The 23589-nt window shown below is 39.4% G+C and overlaps 1 protein-coding gene across 1 annotated transcript in view; it reads left to right on the top strand.

The window, feature by feature from the left end:
* The window catches only part of DMBT1 (deleted in malignant brain tumors 1), a 56327-nt gene extending 43044 nt beyond the window's left edge, over window positions 1–13283 (top strand). Inside the window, exons 12-17 of the mRNA XM_029911369.1 lie at window positions 4733–4883; window positions 5205–5416; window positions 6782–6954; window positions 7669–8057; window positions 10902–11173; window positions 13102–13283. Coding sequence (XP_029767229.1) covers window positions 4733–4883; window positions 5205–5416; window positions 6782–6954; window positions 7669–8057; window positions 10902–11173; window positions 13102–13283 — 1379 coding nt within the window. The remainder of the gene's footprint in view (window positions 1–4732; window positions 4884–5204; window positions 5417–6781; window positions 6955–7668; window positions 8058–10901; window positions 11174–13101) is intronic.
* Window positions 13284–23589: the final 10306 nt, after the last annotated feature.

The raw sequence follows: 23589 nt of genomic DNA on the forward strand, positions 1-23589 counted from the left end.
CGTGGGCTACAACCCACTTCTTCGAAGAAGTGGGTTGTAGCCCACGAAAGCTTATGCTCTAATAAATTTGTTGGTCTCTAAGGTGCCACAAGTACTCCTGTTATTTTATTAAAAAGACTGGGACTGTTCAACTTAGAAAGGAGACGACCAAGGGAGGATCTGATAGGGGTCTATACAATCATGAATGATATGGAGAAAGTGAATAGGGAAGTGTTAGTTACCCCTTCACATAACACAAGAACCATGGGTAACCCAATGAAATTAACAGGCAGTAGGTTTAAAACTAACAGAAGGAAGTACTTCTTCATACAATGCACAGTCAACCTATGGAACTCATTACCAGAGGATGTTGTGAAGGCAAAAACTATAACTGGGTTAAAAAAATCAGATAAATTAATGGAGAATAGGTCCATCAATGGCTATTAGCCATTGGTCAGGGAACAACCCCAAGGTCCAGGTGTCTCTAAACCTTCAACTGCCAGAAGCTGGGACTGGAGTACAGGGATGGATCACTCGAAATTGCCCTGTTCTGTTCATTTCCTCTGAAGCATGTGGCAATGGCCACTGTTAGAAGACAGGATACTGGGCTAAATGGACGATTAGTCTGACCCAGTCTGGCTGTTCATATGAGATCCAGGCTCAAGTCCCTGCTCTGCCTTGGAGCAGAGACTTGAACCTGGGTTTCCCCACACCAGGTGAGTGCCCCAACCACTAGGCTGTAGAGTCTCTTTCTTCTATGTCCAGTTCTATGGAACTGGATGGAATCACTTTTCAGAGCAGAGCTGCACTATAAGCTGCCCATGAATTTATTAACTGAGCTCAATCCAGCCTTTTCACTTGCTTACCAGAAATTTTTTAAAAAGTACTTTACCTCTCCCTTCCATCTGTAAAATGGGGATAAGAATACTTACTTTTTTTTTTGTAAAGTGCTTTGAGATCTAATGATGAAAAGTGCTACATAAGCACTTGGCGGTGATGTCATTATTATTACTTTCATGACAGACTTAACTTGACCTGTACCTTCAAATGTTTGCTATAAAAAGGTGCATCAATTGTAGAGAAATCTTTCTATGAATCACTTATTGGTCAAATGCTACCTTATTTATATGAATTTGACCATGGTGGCTTGTCCTTAATTCATTAGAATATAGCACAAATTGCAAGTGAAAATGAGCTTTGTGGTGTCATCCCCTTTATGTACACATCAGAAAAGCACCATACCATGTTCTGTCATAGCAATCTTTCTTTAAACAGAACTCTTAGTCGCAGTGCAGGGACTGCCTGTCCACAATGAACTTTGCTCAAGTCCCTTTTTAAGAGTCCCTTACTTCAGTGAGCATCAGATTAATAGATATAAAATTATTAGAAATATGAATAAGCCCATATGTATTTTTATGGTTTGTATAGTCTAAAAATGATCAGCCCACTCTAATCCTTGGGAATAACCTCAGCATCATTTAGATGGCCTGACTTGAAATTCATTGGTGCATGGAACAGATAGTTAATATCCTTAGAACATTTCTGAATATTAAGGATTTCCTCACAAGATTGAATATATTGATGGCACCAATCCTGCCAAGCACCTCCGCACATGCTTAACTTGAATCACATGTTGGTTACAAGTCAGTGAAATTACTTCCTCGCTTACATTTAAGCACTGTTTTCTATATATATTTTGGTAAAACATTGCCATGTTAAAAAAAAAATCAAAATCACTAACCTCTGTCTTTCTCTTTTATCTTTCAGATGCAATAACACATGTTAATTATCTCTTTTTAACATTTTTTGTTTAGATATCTTTCTCTTTCCCAGTGTTTGCCACTCCAATAAACAGCAGCATTACTGCTCCCAAACAGGGGTACCAGGGAGTGGTGCTGGAACAATGGGTATAGTGGGGGTGCTTAGAGCCATTGAACCAAACTGTAAACCCTGTATATGATGGAAACCACTTCAAGCCAGGGGCTGCGGCCGCACCCCGACACCTCTAGTTCAGCATCTATAGCTCCAGGTTCAGGAGTCACTGACAGAACTAAGTTGTACCACACGGTGTAAACTAAAGAGAGATGATGGAGCCTCTTGCGCTAGGCATTCTACCCTACTGGCCAGAGGGGAGTGGCTGTGAGCGATAAAAGCAAAAGTGTCAGGGAAAACTGAAAGAGAGAAATGACTGAATTGATGGGTTTTAGATATGTTGAGGAGTTTGAGCGCCCCCTATTGATTAAAAAATAGATTACAAGATTTTAAAGTATCCTCACAGTTTCCACAAACCTGCACTACTCTTGGATCAGATTTTTGAAGGCTGATCATTATTCTAGCAAAAAAAATATATATATAAAAACTATTTGCCAGAAATCTTTTGCCCAGCTCTAATTATAAATATCCCTCTTCTTAACAATAATAAAATACATTCATTGGATGAATTTCTTTCAAGAGCCAACGGACACACAAAAGAAAATAAAACATTTTAGCCAACATCTTCTCACGGTACTGAGAGATGTCATTTAAAATGTTAAACAGGGCCTAGCAGAAAGGAGTCCTGGTCTATGACTGAGGGTCCTAGGTGCTATAGCAGCACAAAAAAACCCAATAATAATTGATCCACATGAATATTCATTTGAATACTCATATTGCTTTAAATGGGACTATTGAGGATAGGAGAATTATTTTTGGAAATGTACAGCTGGAAGGGATTTCGAGAGGCCCTCTAGTATATACCCTCTGCACTAAGGCAAGATTAAGTATACCTAGACCATTCCTGAGAGATATCCATCTAATCCACTCCTCAAAGCCTCCAATGGTAGGGATTCACATGCGTGCATGTTTACATGATTGGGTCCTAAAACATAACCATTGTATTTCTTAACACTGTTGTTTCCTTCCTCTTCTTCATTGCAGTAATTATATGCAGACAGCTAAATTTTTATCAGCTTTGTAAATTAGACAATTGGTTAGAAATATAGTTATGTGTTATTTGCACAATGGGTGCCTGCTTTGTATTCTTTAGTATCATGATTTGCCAGCCAGACCGCCTGCCATCTCTTTCCCCATCTCTCCATCCACTGACCTACTTATCCCTTTCTAATTTTCATCCATTCTTTCTCTCTCTTCTGTACTCATTCAATTATACTATCAATTTAGTTTTATGATTTATTGGCATTTTCGTGGATATGGCATATTATTCAAAAACTATATATGTCTCTATTAAAGATGTTGTCGATTTGTATTAATAGGTTATACTACTACTCCAACGTGGCTGCCTTCAACAGGTAATTCAGAATTATTTTACTTCTTTATTTGTATGTTGTAGTCTTCTCTATTCACTTATTATAATACACAAATTATTCATATATTAATAGCATCAGATTCCTTAGACAGGAAATAAGGACGGCATGGTGATAAACCTTTTGCAAGCTGTCTTCAGGCTGAAGGCAATACATTTTTTGAATATCAACTTTTTCTTTCTTTTGGCAACTAGCATTTCTAAATAGGGATAGAGTAGTACAGTACGATACTATATTTCGGTATTTTTACTTTAAAGGAAACACTTAAGCCCCAATAATGCGCAAACGTATGTTTGTGCTTAACTTGGCTAATGTGACTGGTCCCCACGGCTTGAATGAAACTGTTTATGTCAGTAGAAATAAGCATGTACATGAATGTTTGCAGATTGGGGCAATAGGTGGATCAAATAAAACAGACCTCTTAATGGTTTCATGCCCTCTTGAACTCACTCTTCAAAGTTCTTTTCAACTTTCCCTTACGGTACTTGTTGACTATCGGTCTCATGCCAGTATTTAGCCTTAGATGAAGTTTACCACCAGCTTTGGGCTGCATTCCCAAGCAACCCGACTCCAAGAAGACCTGGTGCCGGGGGCCGCTACCGGCCTCACACCATCCATGGGCTGTGCCTCGATCAGAAGGACTTGGGCCCCCGAGAGCAGCACCGGGACAAATAAAACAGAGTTACCAGTCAACAAATACATGCAATTAAACTCAGTTTCTGTGTGCTTCACAGGAGGAAAAATAAAAATCCAATATTTTTTTCTATGCATCGCTCAACAAGATAATGAAAGTCCTTGTTGTTTTCCCCTTTTTTGTATAAGCAGGGCAGGGGTGGTGCCCCTAGCCTCTGTTTTCCAGAAGATGGGAATGGGCGACAAGGAATGGATCACTTGATGATTACCTGTTCCGTTCATTCCCTCTGGGGCACCTGGCATTGGCCACTGTTGGAAGACAGGATACTGGACTAGATGGACCTTTGGTCTGACCCAGTCTGGCCGTTCTTATGTTCTTAAGCCATGTGTCAATTAAAGCTCTGCATTAAGTAAAAATTGTTACATTCCAAAGTTGGCAGTAGGTGCTATTTTCATTCAGACTATAAATTTTTGTTCCCAGTGCACCAGGTGCTACTTCAAAAAGTTACTTCCAACCTGAATTAAGAACATAACATTATCGGAGAAAAAAAGCATAATCTTTCTTCCCTGAACATTTTCTTTGGCCCATATTTTCTGTCTTCAATTATATAGATTTAGGGCTTAATCTTGAGAGTATTAAATGAAACTGAATGGGCTCCACACCTCTCAGGATTAGATTCTGATCATAGAACACCTCATTGAAGTTTCCTTGAACTTCAGCAGGTTTTGGCTTCGACTGATAAATCATATACAAATATATGCAAAAGTATATATAAATGACTCATATGTATTTTCTTTTCTTACATTTTATTCTGCAGCAAAATATACTTGTGGTGGTGTCCTTCAGTATTCATCGGGGACATTTCAAAGCCCGTTCTATCCTGGGAATTATCCAAACAATGCAGATTGTGTGTGGGAAATAGAAGCAGTGAGCAATTACCGTGTAACACTTTCATTTAGCAATATAGCGTAAGTAAGGCACTAATTTCCCAGGCAATTCATGGGTTCAAAATCATGGAATTTTGAAACTGGTACCCTCTCCATTTCAAGGACATTTCTCAAAAGGGCTTAACACTTGTAAATGACCAGTAAACCTAAAATGAAAATTGTATGAATATAGTTTTATTTGTGGTTATTTGTTCAGTCCTGGTGGTACCACATAGGAAGCAAAATGAAGACAATCTGTCACAAACACCTTGCAGACTGAAGGGTTTAATTTGAGATTTTGTGGTGACTAGTTAAACAGGAGTTCACAAAATAGTTTACAAAATGTTCGTGTTTATTCCCCAGGACAGAAGGTGGTACATGCCGGTATGATTATATTGAGATATATGATGGGCCACTCTATACCTCTCCTTTACTGGGGAAAATTTGTTATGGTTCCTATCTCACATATACATCGTCCTCAAACTTGATGACAGTTCGATTTCACAGTGACTCGAGTATAACAAACAGAGGGTTCCGTGCTGCCTATTACACCATTCCAGCAGATCAGAATACTAGTAAGTTCATGTTTAATACAGAACTTCGCTTTTCAGCAGACAAGCCTATTTACTGATTTTATTTGTTAAATAACTAATTATTAATGTTGCTGAACCACTTCAGTATAGCAAGCACTCACTGTCATCTTTCATACTGTGGGATTATTGAACTATTACTTTCAATGTTTGTTAATATCAAAGTAATTATTTTTAGACATTTTCTCTGATATTCAGCCTTAATTTACTTTTTCTTTACATCGTCTCATTACTCTTACTTATGGCCCTTTGTACAACCTAATTGTTCATTCTCTCTGGGTTTGATCCTAGTCCTGATGCAGGCAAAACTCTCATTGCAAGCACTCCTCTTTATATAGCGTGAGTGAATTTCATGTCCTCTCCCCAACTCATTAGTTATTATTTATTTGAGCTCAATGTTTAGCACTTTGCTGGTACATGTTTAGTATTAGAATTATTTATATTTAGAATCATTCTCTCCACTTCCTTTTGCATTTGTGATGCTCTTCCTTGAATTCCCTGCAATTTGTCCATGTCTTCAGCTACACAGGTGCCCACAAGTGAACTAGAACACCTTTCACAGCCATACAAAGCCTGATCCTTAAGCACTCATTCAGGCAAGACTCCTATTGTTTTCAATGTGCATTTTGCCCAAGTAAAGACCACAGGATCCAGTCCCCAATGAGTGACTATCACTTTGATGTTATTCAGCCTCTGCACATGTAGCTCCAAACCCCATATGGCAGATGTAAGGCCATACATGCAAACCCTTGATTCAGCAACCCTTGATCGTATTGAATAGAACATAACTGGTTAGTTCCATTGGCTGATCAGTATAATTCAAGATAGCAAAATCTGGTCCATAAATTGCTGTCAACAAACACACCAATTTCTCTTTACTTTACTGTTACCTTTGTCTTCACCTCCCATTGCATTTTAGATCATTCTTTCCCAGAAGTACTGAAACGCTTCATTTTATTTGCTTAATAATGGCCCTGCTAATACTGTTCTTAATTTTACTCAAGCAAAATTCCAAGCAACGTCAATAGGACTTTTACTTGACTCACAAATTTTTTCTACTATGGTAACTGTGATTCATTGATGAGACTCTCTCTGATCACAGAAAGAGAAGTTATAATTTACAGATTTTCATAGTAATAGTAATCCACAGCCAAAACCCACAGGGCCCTGGTGCATCATTCAATATTTAAGACGTAAGATAGTAAAATCATGTGGTTTGGCTTATGTTGAACCCCTTCCCCTCTCCCAACCTACACACAGAGTAGATAACAGCATATGTATAGGTTGCAACATTTAATTATGATTGTATGCCTGTACGCACTAATAATGTATGTTTTATCCACCCACTAGCTCTTCTGTGCTTGCCAGAACACATGCATGCAGTTGTTAACAGAGCCTATCTCCGCTCACATGGTTACAATGCATGGGATGTCAGCTTGAATGACCCTTATTGTAGACCAAACATTACATCAAACTATGTTATATTCAACATCCCATACAATGGCTGTGGGACAAGACGAGAGGTATGAAGTTGAATTTTTAGCAACCTGTGTAAGTAGGTCTGTCCAAACTGCAAAATTTATTTTGAAAAGGGTCATGAACAGAAATCTGCTGTGGTTCACAGGTGTTAGAAGTGAACCAACGACTGCAGGTTCAGATTCACTTTACACTCTCCCCTGTCCTTCCCTTGCCTGCAGGGAACACATCACTTATTGTAGATTGACTTTATGGGGAATATTGGGGGACAGGGAAGATACGTGAACAACCTCAACCCATGTTCATAGACTTTTTTCTAGCATGAGCTGATGTTCATGAATAGTAATAATACTTGGCACTTACATAAGCCACAGTTCAGCAAGGTACCAATTTAAAGCATTCACTTCTATAGTACTTTAGATTAAACACAACTCTAAGTACCTTGCTGAATCAGGACCTTTGTGCATTACATATTCAAAGCTTTGCATGAATGTAAACTAACTTGGCTGTGTTTGGGTTCAAAGAAAATATTTTTCACATCTCAGTGTAATCACTGTATCATACAGCCAACAAAGTTTTTTAAAATTGGTCATTTCTATTCACAACACAAGTCACACTTCTTTTCAAAATACTGAAACAACGCTTTTTAAATGTGTGTTATTCTATGGGCGCATCAAAAGTTTAGTAAGTATAATGGTAATTGTAACCTCAGGCAAAAGCATGACAACATTAGATAATTGTGTATTTAATGTGTCAAACAGGGAAACAACAACACTATCATCTATTCCAACTTGATCAAAGCAATCTCTTCTGGTTACATAATCAAAAGGCAAAAAGATCTTCACTTGCATATCAATTGCAAAATGCTCCAAAATAGATGGATAGAAATAATGTATGTTGCTGAGGATGTTACTGAAGTCAATGAAACTCAGTACGGCAGATACAACGTGACCATTTCATTTTATAAATCACCATCCTTCTCATGGCCAGTGTATGACTCTCCATACTACGTTGACTTGAACCAGAATTTATTCCTTCAAGCTTCAATTCACAGCTCTGACCCAAATCTGGTCTTGTTTTTGGACACGTGTGTTGCATCACCCGATCCCAATGATTTTACAACAGTAACCTATGACATTATCAGGAGCGGGTAAGGACTTTCCCAGAGATGGTTTACAATGAAACTGTGCATGAAATATTGTCTCTGTTTTGTTTATGCAATAATTTGAATGGGGCCAGTGTGAAGTAATTTCAGTTTTCCTTGCCACTAAACTAATTAAAGAAAAAACTTGTTTGGCAAAAAATGAAAAATCAATAGAAACAATAGAAATGACATTTAGATGATGCAACTCTGTATCAGTGATTCCATTCAAGGATGTAACATAGTAACTAAAGAGGTAAATTCAATTCTGATGTAAACAGGTGTAACCCCAACCTCCGCTGATGTCAGTGAATTTTCACCTGCCCACATCAAAATTGAGTTCAGCCCAAATAGTTTGTCTATAGAATTCAACTGTATTTTAAAAATATTCTGCTCCATTTTTAAAGAAAACAAAATCATTCTTTTGTAGTCCTATTTTTTTTTTTTTTGGAGCATACTGGAAATGTTATTTCAAATTTCTGTAATTCAATGTTTGGGTCAAATGACTGAAGTTTGATTTTTCCTGCTTTTCTGTACTTTTCCTACTTTTTTTAATCCTTTCAGTTTCCTTTCATGAGTGTTCTGTGTTTTGCAAGTGACACTTAAGAATTTTAATGTCACTCAGGTGACCCAGAATTGTTCATCTGGCCATTTCTTGTGGAAAAGTCAGATAAAAGAATTATTGAAAAATTAGATCCTTAGATCTGGTAAGAAAATAAAAATCACTGATCTCATCCAGATAGCCATTCCTATGTTTCTAAGCTTTACCTGCCAGAATTTCAGTAGATTTCTCCATTGTTAGACTCTACACCTTTCTGGGTATGAAAGTACAAGTCTTTCATGAGCAGGTCCCATGGTCAATGACTATTTATTGGTGCAATCCTAATTATATATAAATAATGGGGAATAAGAGTGAAATTTCAAACTAATTCAGCTAGGGTAGCATTAGAGCTGCAGGACATACAGAAGTTAAGTTTTAAAGAAGCCACCTGCATGATAGTTTAAAAACCCCTATCTATTGCACAGGGCCGGCTCCAGGCACCAGCCGAGTAAGCTGGTGCTTGGGGCGGCAGCTTGTAGGAGGCGGCATTCCGCCCAATCCTAGGGGGACACGGCCGCTTTTTTTGCTTTGCTGTTCTGGCTGCCGCGGTTTTTGTTTTTTTTTTTTTTTGCTTGGGGCGGCCAGAAAGCCAGAGCCAGCCCTGCTATTACAGGAGATGAAAATTAGATATTCAAAACAGCCCTTTTAAGAAATGATCTGATAAAAATCATACAATGAAGAGACAGCCAAATCTTTTAAACCTCATATTTATTTAAATTAAAACCCAAAAGGAAATAAATTTTCCATATCTAATTTTCAAACATATCTTAACCATCTATAGGTGAGAGAAGTGTTGGCATGAATATACAACAACATAGTAACATATGCAGTCTTAATAATCTCAGTTTATACAAGTTTAATACCTTGTGATCTTTCTTATGCTTATGAGTTTATTAAAATTTGTATAAAAGACATTGAGGATATGACAACTCTGCAGCTTATTCTGAGAGAATTGCTGCGTATTAACAGATAAGTTGAGTTCCTTTTCGTGGTGGTTAAATTGAACCAGAATGCACTGGCATGGAATTTTGGCACTTACTAAGGGGAGTCAGTGCTGACAAGAAAGTGAAACATACTAGAATCTTGTTCTGTGAAGCTCCTCTGCCGCTGACTTACTAGAGATTAGAGTCATTGGAAATGTTGACTTTCTTGCTTCTTGCATCCAAAGCAGAAATCAGAAGAGTGGGAGTGAGTTGGATAAGATGGCACAGAACGGAAGAAGGAATTTATCATCCTTATTATTCATATCCAGTAGCACCTAGAGAACCCAATCAGACATCAGGGCCCCATTGTGCAAGGAGCTGTATAACCATTTAGTAAAGAGACGGAACCTGCCCTTCAGAGTAGAGCTGATAGAAAAAATTGTGACTAAAATGTTTCCTGTCAAAAAAACAGCTGTTCAAAGCTGAAGAGTTTTATGGAGATGTATCAGTTCTGACAGAACTGTCATTGGGAAGGGTTTCCTCAGGTGAGACGAAGAGAGAGACCTAGGCCAAGTGGTTAGGTTGCCTGGGCTGTGGGAAACCCAGGTCCAAATCCCTGCTCTGAATCAGGCAGAGCAGAGACTTGACCCTGGGTCTCCCATCTCCTGGGTAACAGCCCTGGCTATTCTGCGCTGGTACTCTCTCTCATATGGTTTTTTCATGAAAAATGAGATTTCAATTTTTTTTATCTGCATTGGAACAAAAACAAATTTCAAAATTATGTATGAAATGGAATTGTTGTTTTCTGGCCAGCCTCACTTAAGAGCTTAAATTGTGGTTTCATTTCCCCCTTAATAATAAAAATAAGCCCTGTTTGCTTCAGCTGTTCTACAGAAGTCATACACATTGCAGCCTGGAGATATAAGTAAGCAGCTCTGGGCTCTTTTCAATGATTAGTTGCCAGGACACCTCCAGGGGACCTCTTTGCAACTTGTCAGTTCTGGGCCCTGATCCTACAAAGACTTACGCACAAGTTTAACTTTACGCATGCGAGTTCAGTAAAACTACTCACACTCTTAGAGTTAGGCATGTATGTAAATACCTTGCTGAATTAGGAAAAAACAATATTGTATATTTTGCTTTCAGAGAAGTCACTGCCACTATTTTAACCTTTCATTTTCTATTCTTAATATAATTATATGTTTTTCTCCCTTTCTGTTGTCAATGCATTTTTAATGTTTATCTTTGCACATAGGGCATGCTTGATGCCCGTGATTGATTTTTGTGTGTATGCATGAAGACTAATTGTATTTTATTTATTTATTTTAGGTGTGTTAGAGATCCAACCTACGGTACATACTATTCACCCTACAGCTCCACCATACGCTTCAAATTTAATGCCTTCAAGTTTATTAACAAACATACATCAGTTTACCTGCAGTTTAAAATGGTGGTGTGCAGGGTATATGACTATTCTTCCCGATGCTACCAGGGCTGCATACCCAGGTCCAAGAGAGATACAAGCTCTTACCAAGAAGAAGTGGATGTTGTTGTTGGGCCAGTTCAGCTTCGGAAAGATGGCACTAAGAACAGGAATGCTGGTAAATTTAAATAACCTTCTCTTGTGTTTAGTGTAAGCGTGACTATGGTCACTGGGGGGCCACACTAAGAATGCTCAATCAGGACAAACCGCAAAGAATAGGGCAGACAATCCCCCAAACTGGTGGTTTATTCCTATAATTAGATTCACCAAGCCAGTAACAAAACCGCTTCTGTACTACCTACCAAGAAGCTAAACTACAGTTTCTTTTAAGCAATCCAGCATTTGTCTCCCACCCGGAGAGCCAAGTCTATATAGTGAGAGTTACTTTAAACCTTATTCACTATAAAGTTCTACCAATCAAAAGAAATCGGTAGAACTTCATTGACATGACCATTACCTACCATGTCAATATTTCAGATCTGACCCAAATAAACGCTTACAGCCAATTCTTATTAACTAAAGTAAGATTTATTAAAGAAAATAAAGTTACTGTGGTTAAAGATCATTATACATACAGATATGAGTAAAGTTCTTAGGTCAATTTCATAATAGAGACGATGAAGCTGCTGGTTTGTGAAAGTACTTCTAGAATCAGTTCAATAGGTTTTAGTTCAATAGGCAATTCATGTGTAGTTTGTTCAAATTCTTCTGAGAATTTGCAGGGATAGTCCAGGGTACACCTGGAGACCTCAGTCTGGTGACTTGAACTTCCCCTGACAAAGTTTAAGCAGATCTGAGATAAAACAAGATCAGGCCCAAAGCTTCTTTTATGTTCTCTAGCAAGCTGATAGCATCTTGACAGCAGACATCAAAGCAGGGGCCTTCCCGGAAGAAGAATGGGCAGTGCATATTGTAGCTTTGAAGCTAAACTTCTATTTCTTATGTACACACAGATAAACTAGTTGCATTGATTAGCATAAGGCAATTGCCCATTCAAACGGTTCATAGGTAGTTTACTACAAACAAAGAGAATTAAAGACAATTATATTATTATATCACAAGTTTCATTTAAATGTTAATATCCCCTTTTGATCTCTGAATCAATTGAATATATAATGAAACGTTACAGATAGGAACCGAAGTTTAGCATTTACAAGCTAATTAGATCACATTGTTAAACTTCTAAGATATAGGTAAACACAGACAAATACAATTCGTATCTGGTTCTAATTCTCTAACAATAGAACAGGTTTACATTTTAAGAAGTCTGGCCTATTTAACAAGGCTTTGTTAACTATCTTCAAGGAATGGTCCTGTTTACCATTTCAATACTTTTCTAATATGACCTTAAAGGTTGATTTTGGGTCACTCACCCTGCTGGTTGCTTAACCCTTGCTGGCTCATTGTCACAATAAGGTTCTGTAAATCACTTTTCATTTCATTTTACGAAATCTTACTTCTGATTTCTAGCAGCGCAGCATGCTTTTACTGGTTTAGCAACAACTCCCTTATAAACATCAGGGACTTGTTTATTGACTAAGAGCATCTACAAATTTGTTCCTTACTTAACACATTTCAAACCCATCATTTTAATCTGCCCAGCTCAAAAATGCTAATTGAATCAATTCTTCAGGAAGAAAGATGAGATGCAGTCCATCTCCTTCTAGCCTCATTGATTTAATTATCCCCAAACTGTTCAAGCATTGTGGTTGTCATGTCTCACCTTGACTATCTCTAGTAAAGTGAAACCTCAACCTTCCTTGAAAACTGATTCCATTCCCTAGCTCTTGTGCTAGTTATGATGTTTTCTTAATATTGATCCTAAAACATCCCTGCTGGGGGTTCAGTTCATGAAATAGTCTTTACTATTATAAAGATGGATTGATGTGTCTAGAATGTCATGTATAAAATAGAGTGAAATTGATTTATTTCTTGACCTGATCTAGAATGTAACTTTTTAATTCAAGTTCTCTTTGTCCTGGTATCTTTGGCAATAACTAGAGCAGAGAACAAAATGAAACCAAAACTATCTCTCTTAATTTACAGAACTGGACTATTCTGAACATCAGGAAGATGTGGATTCCCGTGGTTCACTTACTGCTACTGATGATCATTCCCAGGCTCCATTTATTGTTACGGGTGTGGTGCTTGCAGCTGTTATTTTCACTCTTGTTGGGTTTCTTTTGAAAAATAAACTGAGGAGACCGATTCCATACGAGATAATGTGAGACACTAAAGATACCAGCATCAGGGCATTTACGTAATGATTCAGTTTCTAGCATTTGCACTAAATAACTTTTATACAACAAATCATGCTTTAAAGAGAAAGTATGAAAACCTTACTGTAATGAGACTACACTCTGAGTTCAGGTAAATTCAGGCTAGAGATGGGCCTGAGGTTAAAACCCACCTCCAAAATAACAGGAGAAGCTAGGAGAAGTTTGAATCTAGATCCCAACTCTCTAACTTGCTGCCATTTCCATGGACTTGAACCCCAGCCCCATATCCGGCCTACCAGCTCCCTCCCCTCAATCTAGAACCAGACTTTGCAGCTCAGGACTATCTCAAGTCTAGATAGGCCAAAAACTGGGTTCAATTCCTGTTTCACCACAAACATCTTGTGTGATCATGGGCGAGTCACACAGTCTCTCTGGGCTCAGTTACCCATCTGTAAAATGGAGATAACAGCATAGGGTTGTTGTAAGGAGAAATATATATAAGATTGTGAGATGGACAGATATTACAGGGAATTGAGCCATACAAGTACTTAAGATAGACAGAGAGTACTTTGTTTTGACAACTTTATACATAATAAAGGGCAGTCTGACATTATTTTTATGTTTACCTTTTGCGCCTACCTAGCACATTCCAGTCACTTCTGATCATCAAGATATTTAGATTCTAATGCATGTTTTCTTCCTCATAATCTTCTTCTCAAGACCAGTGTTTCTAACATCTCAAATAGTCTGACATGGAAATTATGGTGAGGAGTCAAATGTAATAGATTGTGCAAATTTGTAGGATAGGATGATTTCCAGTCTAAATGAATCTCTTATGTAAACGCAGCAATTTAAAATTAGAGAAGTGTTTACAAAGCAATATTTCTATTTGTGTACTTGCAAATATAATGTCTCTGCATCTCCAAATTACTGCTTTGCAATATGAAGAATGTGGTTTGTGATAAAGAAACTTTGGCAAAACCAATTTGTGTTGGGGTTTTTTTTCCATTTCCAAAACATGGTTGGTACAATCAATAAGTGTATTTATTTATTTTTATAAGAAAATGAGATTTGTCTCGGCCTTTAAACAGTACAGAATATTATAGAGAAACTGGTTTTAAGAAGCCAGATATTTCAATGGGATCAGTCACTGATATTTGACTCAAATTCTCTCTTCAATTTTTCTAATATCTTAGTGTGTGTTTTTTTAAACCTGGGAAATGTCAAGATTGCAGTGGAGAACAGAGGAGACTGCAAAGGAGCCAGTTGCAGCTCCCTGGGGCTCACCCTAAAGATGCCAGCTGATTATGGCCCCCAAAGAGCCATCCACCAGCCAAGGATTACTGGAGCATATTGGTGCTCTGACCATGCCTACCCCTATCCCCTCTATGTCACCAAATGCAAGGGTTGCAGGGACACTAGCATAGGAGCTAGACCCACACTGACAGAATCATCAGCTAGGGAGATCCAGCAGCTTTCCAGCTCCATGGTATGCCCAAAGCTGAGGAGATTTTCTGACCCAATATTTTTTGTAAGTTATTTCTGTGTAGAGTAGTTGGCCTGAGAACACACCCCATGCAGATGGATTCTAGATGCACTTTAAAATGTCCCGTGCACTTGCAATCCTATTTCCTGTAGGCCCAAGCACATGCTCTTTCCCTTACTTTCATTGACTCTAATGAGCCATATGTATATTTTATTAAAGTCCAATACATGTCAGAATGTAACCACTATGCCCTTCAGCTAGTATATTTTTCTAAGTGATTTTCTGTATACGGGCAAAGAAATTATTGTAAAAAAGACCTGAATGGAATCTGTTCCTGAATATCTGGTCAATTATGTTATTTTCAAACATTTCAGATGACTTTTTCTATGAAACCCAAGGTTTCTGCGGATGTCAGTTTTTTCAAATTCCCTCCCCCACCCCTAAATTAACTGATTTGAACTTCCTTTATCAGGAACGGTACTTCATATTGATCGGGGGTTGGGGGGGTGTTCTGAGAAAATTGTGTGTGTGTGAAATGGACCGTGTATTATTGGTGGGAGAAAAGATCTCTTAATCTTTGTGGACTAGGTAAGATAAAAGGAATAGAATGGAATAAGACTGAGGAATGGTCAGTGGGTCTCACACTGCTCTATATAGCTTTTGTTGGTGGTCATGTAGATCTGGCTAGTCATATGGTGCTGGCTATTTTCCTTGTTTCTAGGTACTAACCTGCATTAAAGGAAGCTGAAAATACATTACTGTCCTAATATTACTTTTTCACGTGAGCAATTGCTTTAGTTGCCACAGGGAAGTTATGTATTAATAGATGGGGCAGGGATCTGGTCTGCATCATAGCAAATGGGAAAGGAAGTGGTCCTGTAGGTAGTCTTCATGATGATAAGGTTTGAGAACCCCAGGACTGAAGAAAGATGATAACAGTACTTCACAGGGTTGAGTTCACATGGAAAACTGTGAGGTGCTCAGGTACTGCAGTAATGGAATTTATCTACATACCTGTAACAGGGGAAGCTCCACTCCTGTCCTGCAATCCTTAACAAGCTAGAGGCATACAAGATTGCAAACACCTCAATGTAATTTGTAAACATTACCACCATTGTATTAATCCTGTGCAACAGCTCTGTCTACAGCATTTTTCAGATGTCAGCCATTTCTCAAGGGGGAAGACATCTCACCCTCCTGAAATCCCTTTTCCCTCAGCTCTGCTAGCCTTACCCCCTGTGCACTGCCTTCCTGTACTATTTAACTGCTCCTCCCAGCTGATTGGACAATTAGCTCCTTAGCATTCCCAGTCCCATTAGGTAATTAAGTACTGTATTCCTCAATCGAGTCTTCTCTGGGGGGAACTAATCAGAGCTTAAGTGACCAGAGTGCTGGGACAGATGTTGGCTCTCAGCACTCTGTCATTGTACCTTACACAGATACATATACTTACTAGTGATGCTTCTCTATCTGCTGCCAATTCCCTCCCAGAGAAGATCTAAGGATGAAGCCTTATTAGTGAATTGGAACAACTGAACTTCACCAAACACCTGTGCTGGCACAATCATGCTCTTAACTTTTCTATTTCCTTTTTTAGAAAATGTTGATAATTATTATTTCATATTTTTTCTTTTGAGATTTGTTTCAAGTTGGGTTCACTTCTTTCTTCTGCATTTTAAATTACTCATGCCTCACAGTCTCCTTGAGAAGGACTCTCTTTATCTCAGTCTATCTTTTCTCCATTCATGCTTTGCCTCTGGCTTATCTTTCATTTTGATAAGATTATCTGAGTTCTATAATGTTTCTAGTTCTCCTCCGTTCCTGGCCCCTGCAATGCTTGCCTCTTGCTTTCCTTTTTTGGATTAATTATTCCACAGCATTGTTCATCCACATATGTATTCTGTTTGCATTATTGATTGAAGGGGACACATGGAAACCTTAGTTATGAACTGAGCTGATTGGAGAACATTTGTCAAATAGTTCATTGCACAAATTTCTTGTTATTTTAATAGTGAATTATTAAACATACTTTCCTCCATTATTTGTTCTGCTGTAATCATGAGTGCGTCACGGGATGTGGGGCACTCTCTGCTGGGTGTCTGATAATATGTTTTTCTAGTGAGATACATATACAAGACTACATTGATGATTATAATGATTTGTACAATCAGTAGCTGCCATGACCTAATAAACAGGAGCTGTGAACAGTTCTTACTTTACTTAGAATTATTTCACCTCGGAATAATAATTTCAAAAATGCTTAAATCCCATTTTCAAAAATAACTTAATTTCAGATTTTTTAGGTTATTGGGGACTTTCGGATGCAGATTGGTGCCTACTGGTATTTTCAAAAGCACCGTGGTGCCTAACTTCCATTGATTTCAATGTTGTTTGCAATGCTGTTGCAGCTGTATTGGTCCCAGAATATGAGAGACACCAGGTGGATGAGGTAATATCTTTTAATAGACCAACTTTTGTTGATGGAAGGAACAAACCTTCCCTTCCATCAACAGAGGATATTATTTCACCCATATTGGCGCGTTGATTTCAATGGAAATTAGGGAGTTGTTCTGAAGGTCTCAGTAGTTGCCTTGATGCATCTTTAGTTGCCTAAATATTTTTGAAAACCTGGCCTGATAAGGGGTCTCATTGAGAATCAATGGTCCTAGGCCCCTTAAGTAATTTAGACACTTTTAAAAAAAATACCCTCGGTGCTTACAGAATAGTTTATACACATCTTCTCTGTATACACAGTTCTCTACTGGACAATACAAGCTCATATAAAGACTGTCATTTTATCAATGGAAAATGATATGCACAAGCCCTATTATCTCAAGTGGAGGTTCCCAAATACACTGGTTCAATAAAACAAGTTTATTAACTATCAAAAGAAAGATTTTAAGTGATTACAAGTAATGCATAAAAGTCAGGATTGGTTACAAAGAAAATAAAAAGTAAAACACAAACTAACATCTAACTTATCAAGCTAAAAGAATTCAAAGCAAAGGTCTTTCTCACCACATGCTTTTTGCAGTCTCCTGACTAGATGTCCTCTAGCCAGATCCACTCCTTCAGTTCAGTGTTCTTTCAGGTGTTTTTGTTGCCTTGAGCAGAGGGAAGAAGAGAAGAGGTATGTGTGGTAGTTGTTTTCTATTCTTATACCTTTCTCCCATCCTTGAGAATGATTTCCAGCTGGGGTTCAAGTGACAGCAAGTTTGTGGGACAGCAAACCCCCTCTGTGCCTTTGCCAATATATAAATGCCTTGCTCACACCTGCCAAAGAATGACCACTTAACTAGGTGATAGCTCATCTGATTATGTTGTGACTGAGGCATCAATTTGCCTATTGTTTCTGGGGAACTGGTCTGTGCCTGCTTTTCTAAACTTAGTAATGCTATACAGTAGAATCTTATAACTTTACATACAGTGTTATCACACTTATTTTACACTAGAACCTCAGAGTTATGAACACCTCGGGAATTGAGGTTGTTCATAACTCTGAAATGTTTGTAACTGTACAAAACGTTATTGTTGTTCTTGCAGAAGTTTACAACTGAACAGTGACTTAATACAGCTTTGAAACTTTTACAGTGCAGAAGATTAAATGCTGCTTTGCCTTTTTTTTAGTAGTTAAACATACTATTGTACTGTATTTGCTTTTTGTGTGTGTGTCTCTGCTACTGCCTGATTGCGTACTTCCGGTTCCAAATAAGGTATGTGGTTGACTGGTCAGTTCGCAGCTCTGTGTTCATAATTCTGAGGTCCTACTGTACCAGGACAGTAATGTTCAGCAGATTGAGTTTTCAAATGATACCTCACAAGACATACTTTGTACAAAATTTATTATAGTCTTGTAAAAGGGTGAACATGAGAGTATAGACTTTCACAATGGAAAAACCCTGTTTGGGCTCCTTTCTCAGTCTCCAAGACATAATATCGGAGAGTATCTATAATTGCACCTACAGTGTTGTTAAACATTTCACAGTAATAGTAATGAGAAGTGTGTTATTAGATTTCAAACATATAGTGCATGTCACCTTTTAAATAAATATCATCACACCAGTGTGTGAGGCGGAATGAGTATGTCAGGCCTGACAAAAGTTGCTGACATAGTGCAGTGACCCCTTTGTAGTGTCATAGAGGACTCCTATGAAAGTGGTGCAGAGGCCCCCTGAACCAGCCCAGTTGGCACATTGGCAGAGCCAGTGCGAGCCATTGGGGGCCCTAAGCAGGAATATGTTTGGCCTCCCAATACTAAAGTAGGCAAGTTCTTATAATAAAAAGCAAATTGGGTGGGCCCCTGAGCTGCTCAGGGCCCTCAGCAATTGCTTAGTCTGCTTATGCCTAGCACAAGCTCTGCACATTGGGGCCAATGAATATTTATGAATCTGATTTGGAATGCAGTGATGAAGGAGGAAATACAGCTGTATACTGGTATAATGGAGCAAACTATTCCTTCTGAGGACTGAGGAAGAAATGGATTATGATAGGCAGTGCTGTAAGGGGTTTCTGTCAGAATGTTCACAGAGAGTGGGATACAAGCAATGTATGTAGATCACTTCTTCCCCCTCTTCAGATCAAATCCGGGTGCATCTTAGATCTGTGCCAGGTTCATAATGATGACTCTTCTCATTAAAACTGTTAAAATGCGTGTCAAGGTGATTCAGAGGGTACATCAAGAGCCTAGAGGTGATCTGAAGTATTTGCCATTTGAGAGCTGGAAAAGGGGGAGAAAACAAACACCTTCTTTGTTTCCTAAGCTAAACATATACTTGGCACTGTTGATAACAAATAAGCAAAATATTATGCCAGCAATTAACAGGCAGATTTTCACACCCACTGATTTCCAGTTTGTTTGATTTGTAGTTTAATATTTTGTTCAATTACTGTAAGCTCCATTTCAAAGATATCAAAAAAACATAAGTTTGCAGAGCTATAGAGCACAGACATTCTCAGTGCCCAATAAACTTATGATAAGTTGGTTGGTCAAATGGATTCCATACCACAGAGGAAAGATACTACCAGGGGAAAGTGAATGTATCCCCCTCCACTCTACCATGTGGGGCCAGATTGTGAACCTCTCAATTGCAGTGATGAGTTGTTCAGAAAACTAGGTCCCATTAAAATCATCTGTTTATTTACAAAGGCCAAAGCATTGTCAAGATAACCACATCAGAAAAACAGCCCAGCAATGCAATCAAAATTTATGAGAATGACTTAACCAAAAATTATTTGTATTCCCATAGTGCCTTGGAGCCCTAGTCCTGGGCTAGGGCCTAATTGTTCTAGATGTTGTACAAACACAGAACCAAAAGACATTTCCTGTCCCAAAATGTTTACAGTCTCAGCTCTCAATCAATAATGACAGTCAAAACAATGGTCAAAGAATGGTCTGTCTCTCCTGTACAGATGTCAGTGTTTTACTCTAATCTTCCCCAAACCTAAATAATATACTAATGAGCACTATGCAACAGAAAGAAGTAAAGAATGTAGGGAAGGTCATTTTTAAAGGTTGTTTGTCATGCTCTGGAGTAATTTGTTCACAGGGGACAAAAACCTATCCATCTGTCCCCAGCACCCTCTGGATAATCTAGCAAATGTCTCGGCGGGCAGTTATCCACATGTGCAACTCCCATTTAAGGCAATAGGAGTTTTGAGTGTGAAAGGCCTTTGGAAATCCAAGGCTGCTTTAGCTATAGACAAGCTAGGGAGCTGCCTTGTTGACAGCTTTCTAGGAAGCTAACTAGAGCAGCAGGTTTTAACTTGGGGAGGGGGAAGGGGCTGGACCAAACCCAAGCAGCACTGTGAGCCCACGTACCAGGTTTCAACAACACTTACTCAGATTTGGCCTGGCCACCCCTCTGTGACGATGGAAGGGTGACCAGGCCGAATTTGAGTGGGGTGGGGTGGCATCACACTGAAGTGTTGCCTAGCACAGCCAAATTTCTTGAGCAACCTTTATTGGTAATGTGAGGCACTGGAGTCCAATGAAAACAATTTTACCATGGATTCTTTCCATAAGCATTCTGTTTGCGATTTTCAGCAATCTCTGCTGTATGTTTAAACTCTAATTTTGCAACTAAACCTCCAGTACTTATGTAATTTTCCCCTTCCCACCCACTCCCTAGGGTGTTCACTCCACACCTCACCTGAAGGGATTAAGGGAGGTAGGAAGGGGCTAGTTAATCTAGTAGGCTGCACTTGTGGGACAATTAAAATGGATAGACAAGGCCTAATGGAAGACGAAGCTCAGCTGAGCAGGTGTAGACTGGGCTGGTACAAAGCTAGTAAGTTGAGATTGGAAAGTCTTGTAGTGAGGAAGCCTCTACTCATTCACTCTCTAGGTATTAGAGAAGAAAAGAAAACCTAAGGGAAGAGGTAAAGCCCAGTGATTCAGGCTCTGAAGGAAGGGTTTATCTAGAAGGATAATGGAACAGAAATCTGAGAGAGACAGAGTAGGAAGAGGCTCAGGGAAATAGCAGTAAGGTTTGGTATAAAGCAGACTGTGGCTGTTGATTAGGGGGTCCCTGAATTGGACCTTGGAGTAGAGGGTGGGCCTGGGTTCCCCTACCAGTGATTGGGGGAAGTGGTATAGCTTTGACTTAGGGGACTGCTGGGAACAATATCCTGGAGGGGGGGGGGGAGAGAAACACATAATGACCTGTCTGGAGGACCAAACCATGAAGAGGGCTGCTAATCCTGGAGTGTGAGATGCTGCAGAGCAACAGAGAGAACAGAAGGTGGCATCATCTGGTGGGGGGAGCTATACTTGAAAGGAACCACAAGGAGGCACCCCAGTGTGCGTAGGGAACCCTCTTATACCTCCACTTTGAGTTTCCTGCCTCCTGGACCTCTAGACTGAAATTCAGCGAGCCCTGAAAGGACTACAGCTATAATGGTCACCTAAGGGTATGTCTTCACTACCGGCTGGATTGGCGGGCAGTGATCGATCCAGCAGGGATCAATTTATCATGTCTAGTCTAGACGCGATAAATGGATCCCTGAGTGCTCTCCTGTCGACTCCTGTACTCCAGCTCGGTGAGAGGCGCAGGCAGAGTTGACGGGGGAGCAACAGCATTTGACTCACTGTGGTAAAGACACCACGGTAAGTCGATCTAAGTATGTTGACTTCAGTACGTTATTCATGTAGCTGAAGTTGCGTAACTTAGATCGCCCTCCTATCCCATCCCCCCCCCCAGTGTAGACCAGGCCTAAGTCCTCTGACCACATCTCCCAGTGAGCTTGGAGCCAGGAGTGGGGTCAGAATGGACTAGAAATTCCTATTGAAGCCAATGGGGAGGCTTCTTCCTGGAGTGATTTGGATGAGTCATCTACTGGCTCAGTGACAAACCCAGGCCACACAACTCCCTGTGAGGGGACAGCCTGACTCAGGCAGTTTGTTTGGTTTGGAATCTGGGAGGGGCACAGCACAGCTCAGAGTTCCTGAGTTGCTGCAAAACTCCCACTCCTCTCACCACCGAAGGGGATTCTTGCAGAGCTCTGACCCAGTGCTGGCTCTCAAGAGCCAGCTGAGACCCCCATGGGAATATTTCAGACCCAGGAAGCAGGGAGTCAGGCAAGTAACCTTCCCCCCGCCCCCAGGGTGAAGATAGATTAAGAGAACTTTTAGTTTAAGCAGGCCAATACCACAGCACTGAAACACTATCTCTGGACACTCAACCTCAGCCTACCATCTGCCTTGGGGAGGTGCAGGGAGGGAGTGGTTTGGAGAAGTTAGTTAGTGCTGGGATGTGAGGAAATGGTTTATTTATCAAGGTTAACTATTAAGACTTTTGTTCCCTAGATCCTATTTTCTTGTTCCCAATAAAGCTTTCTTTGGTTATACTGTTGGTTTTGGTGTGATGTTCCTTTGCTGGGGTTAGTTCTGTGAATTTTATGGTTCCCTATGTATTGGGCTTTACAATCCTTGCCAGCTAATATTATTCACTTTCTCAAGGGACAGCACCTTTATGTATCTGACACACTGGAGAATCACTTTGGGTGGAGGCTCCTGCTGCCAGATAAGGACCCAGCCCATGCAAGGGGATAGGAGAAGCCACTCTAAATACAGGTGATAGCAAGAATCAGTTCAGGAGAGGGGCTACACTTACATCCAGTGTTTAGTTTTCCTTGGAATTATGGATGGATTGTGTAATATTTCCTTATTAAAAATACATAGAAACAGCATAACAGGACTGTGTGTCAGATTCAGTTAAGCAAATCCACTATTAAGTTAGTTTGTATTTATCAGCAGAGTTCTGCAAATGGTAGCTACTTAAATCTTTAAGAAGTAGAATATTCAAGTGTATATCAAGGCTTGGGTTTGGTGAGCAGAAGTACTAAAATATGATCAGGACACTGGAGTGATGGATATTATAAATGTATATTTAACCAAAATAAAATTGTGAGAATAGTTTTGAGAGAAAGATAAAAGCTGATATTATTAAATTAAACAAGATTGCATTTAAAGAACCTTATTAAGGTTTCAGAGTGGTAGCTGTGTTAGTCTGTATCAGCAACATGGGTTTTAGCCCACAGACATGTGCTGGGAATCATCCAACCCAGCTGAGCAGTGTCAGGTGATGGTCTGATATTACTAGCTTGGGAGATATAGATTCCAAGGCCATAAGGAACCATTGTGGTCATCTAGTCTGGACTGCAAAAATACTTTCCTATAACAGCAACAGAGGACTGCAAGAGGCCCTGACGTCTGAGCTGTTAGGGTTAAGCCCCCACAATTTGTGTTGGGAATAGGACTATTACTTCATTTCCTTTTGTGTGGGTGGGTGTTGGACAACCACCAGAGCCCTGAGGCAAAGGTTATGAACT

Source organism: Terrapene carolina, unplaced genomic scaffold, assembly GCF_002925995.2.
Source record: "Terrapene carolina triunguis isolate 2854851 unplaced genomic scaffold, T_m_triunguis-2.0 Scaffold95, whole genome shotgun sequence".
NCBI lineage: Eukaryota > Metazoa > Chordata > Testudines > Emydidae > Terrapene > Terrapene triunguis.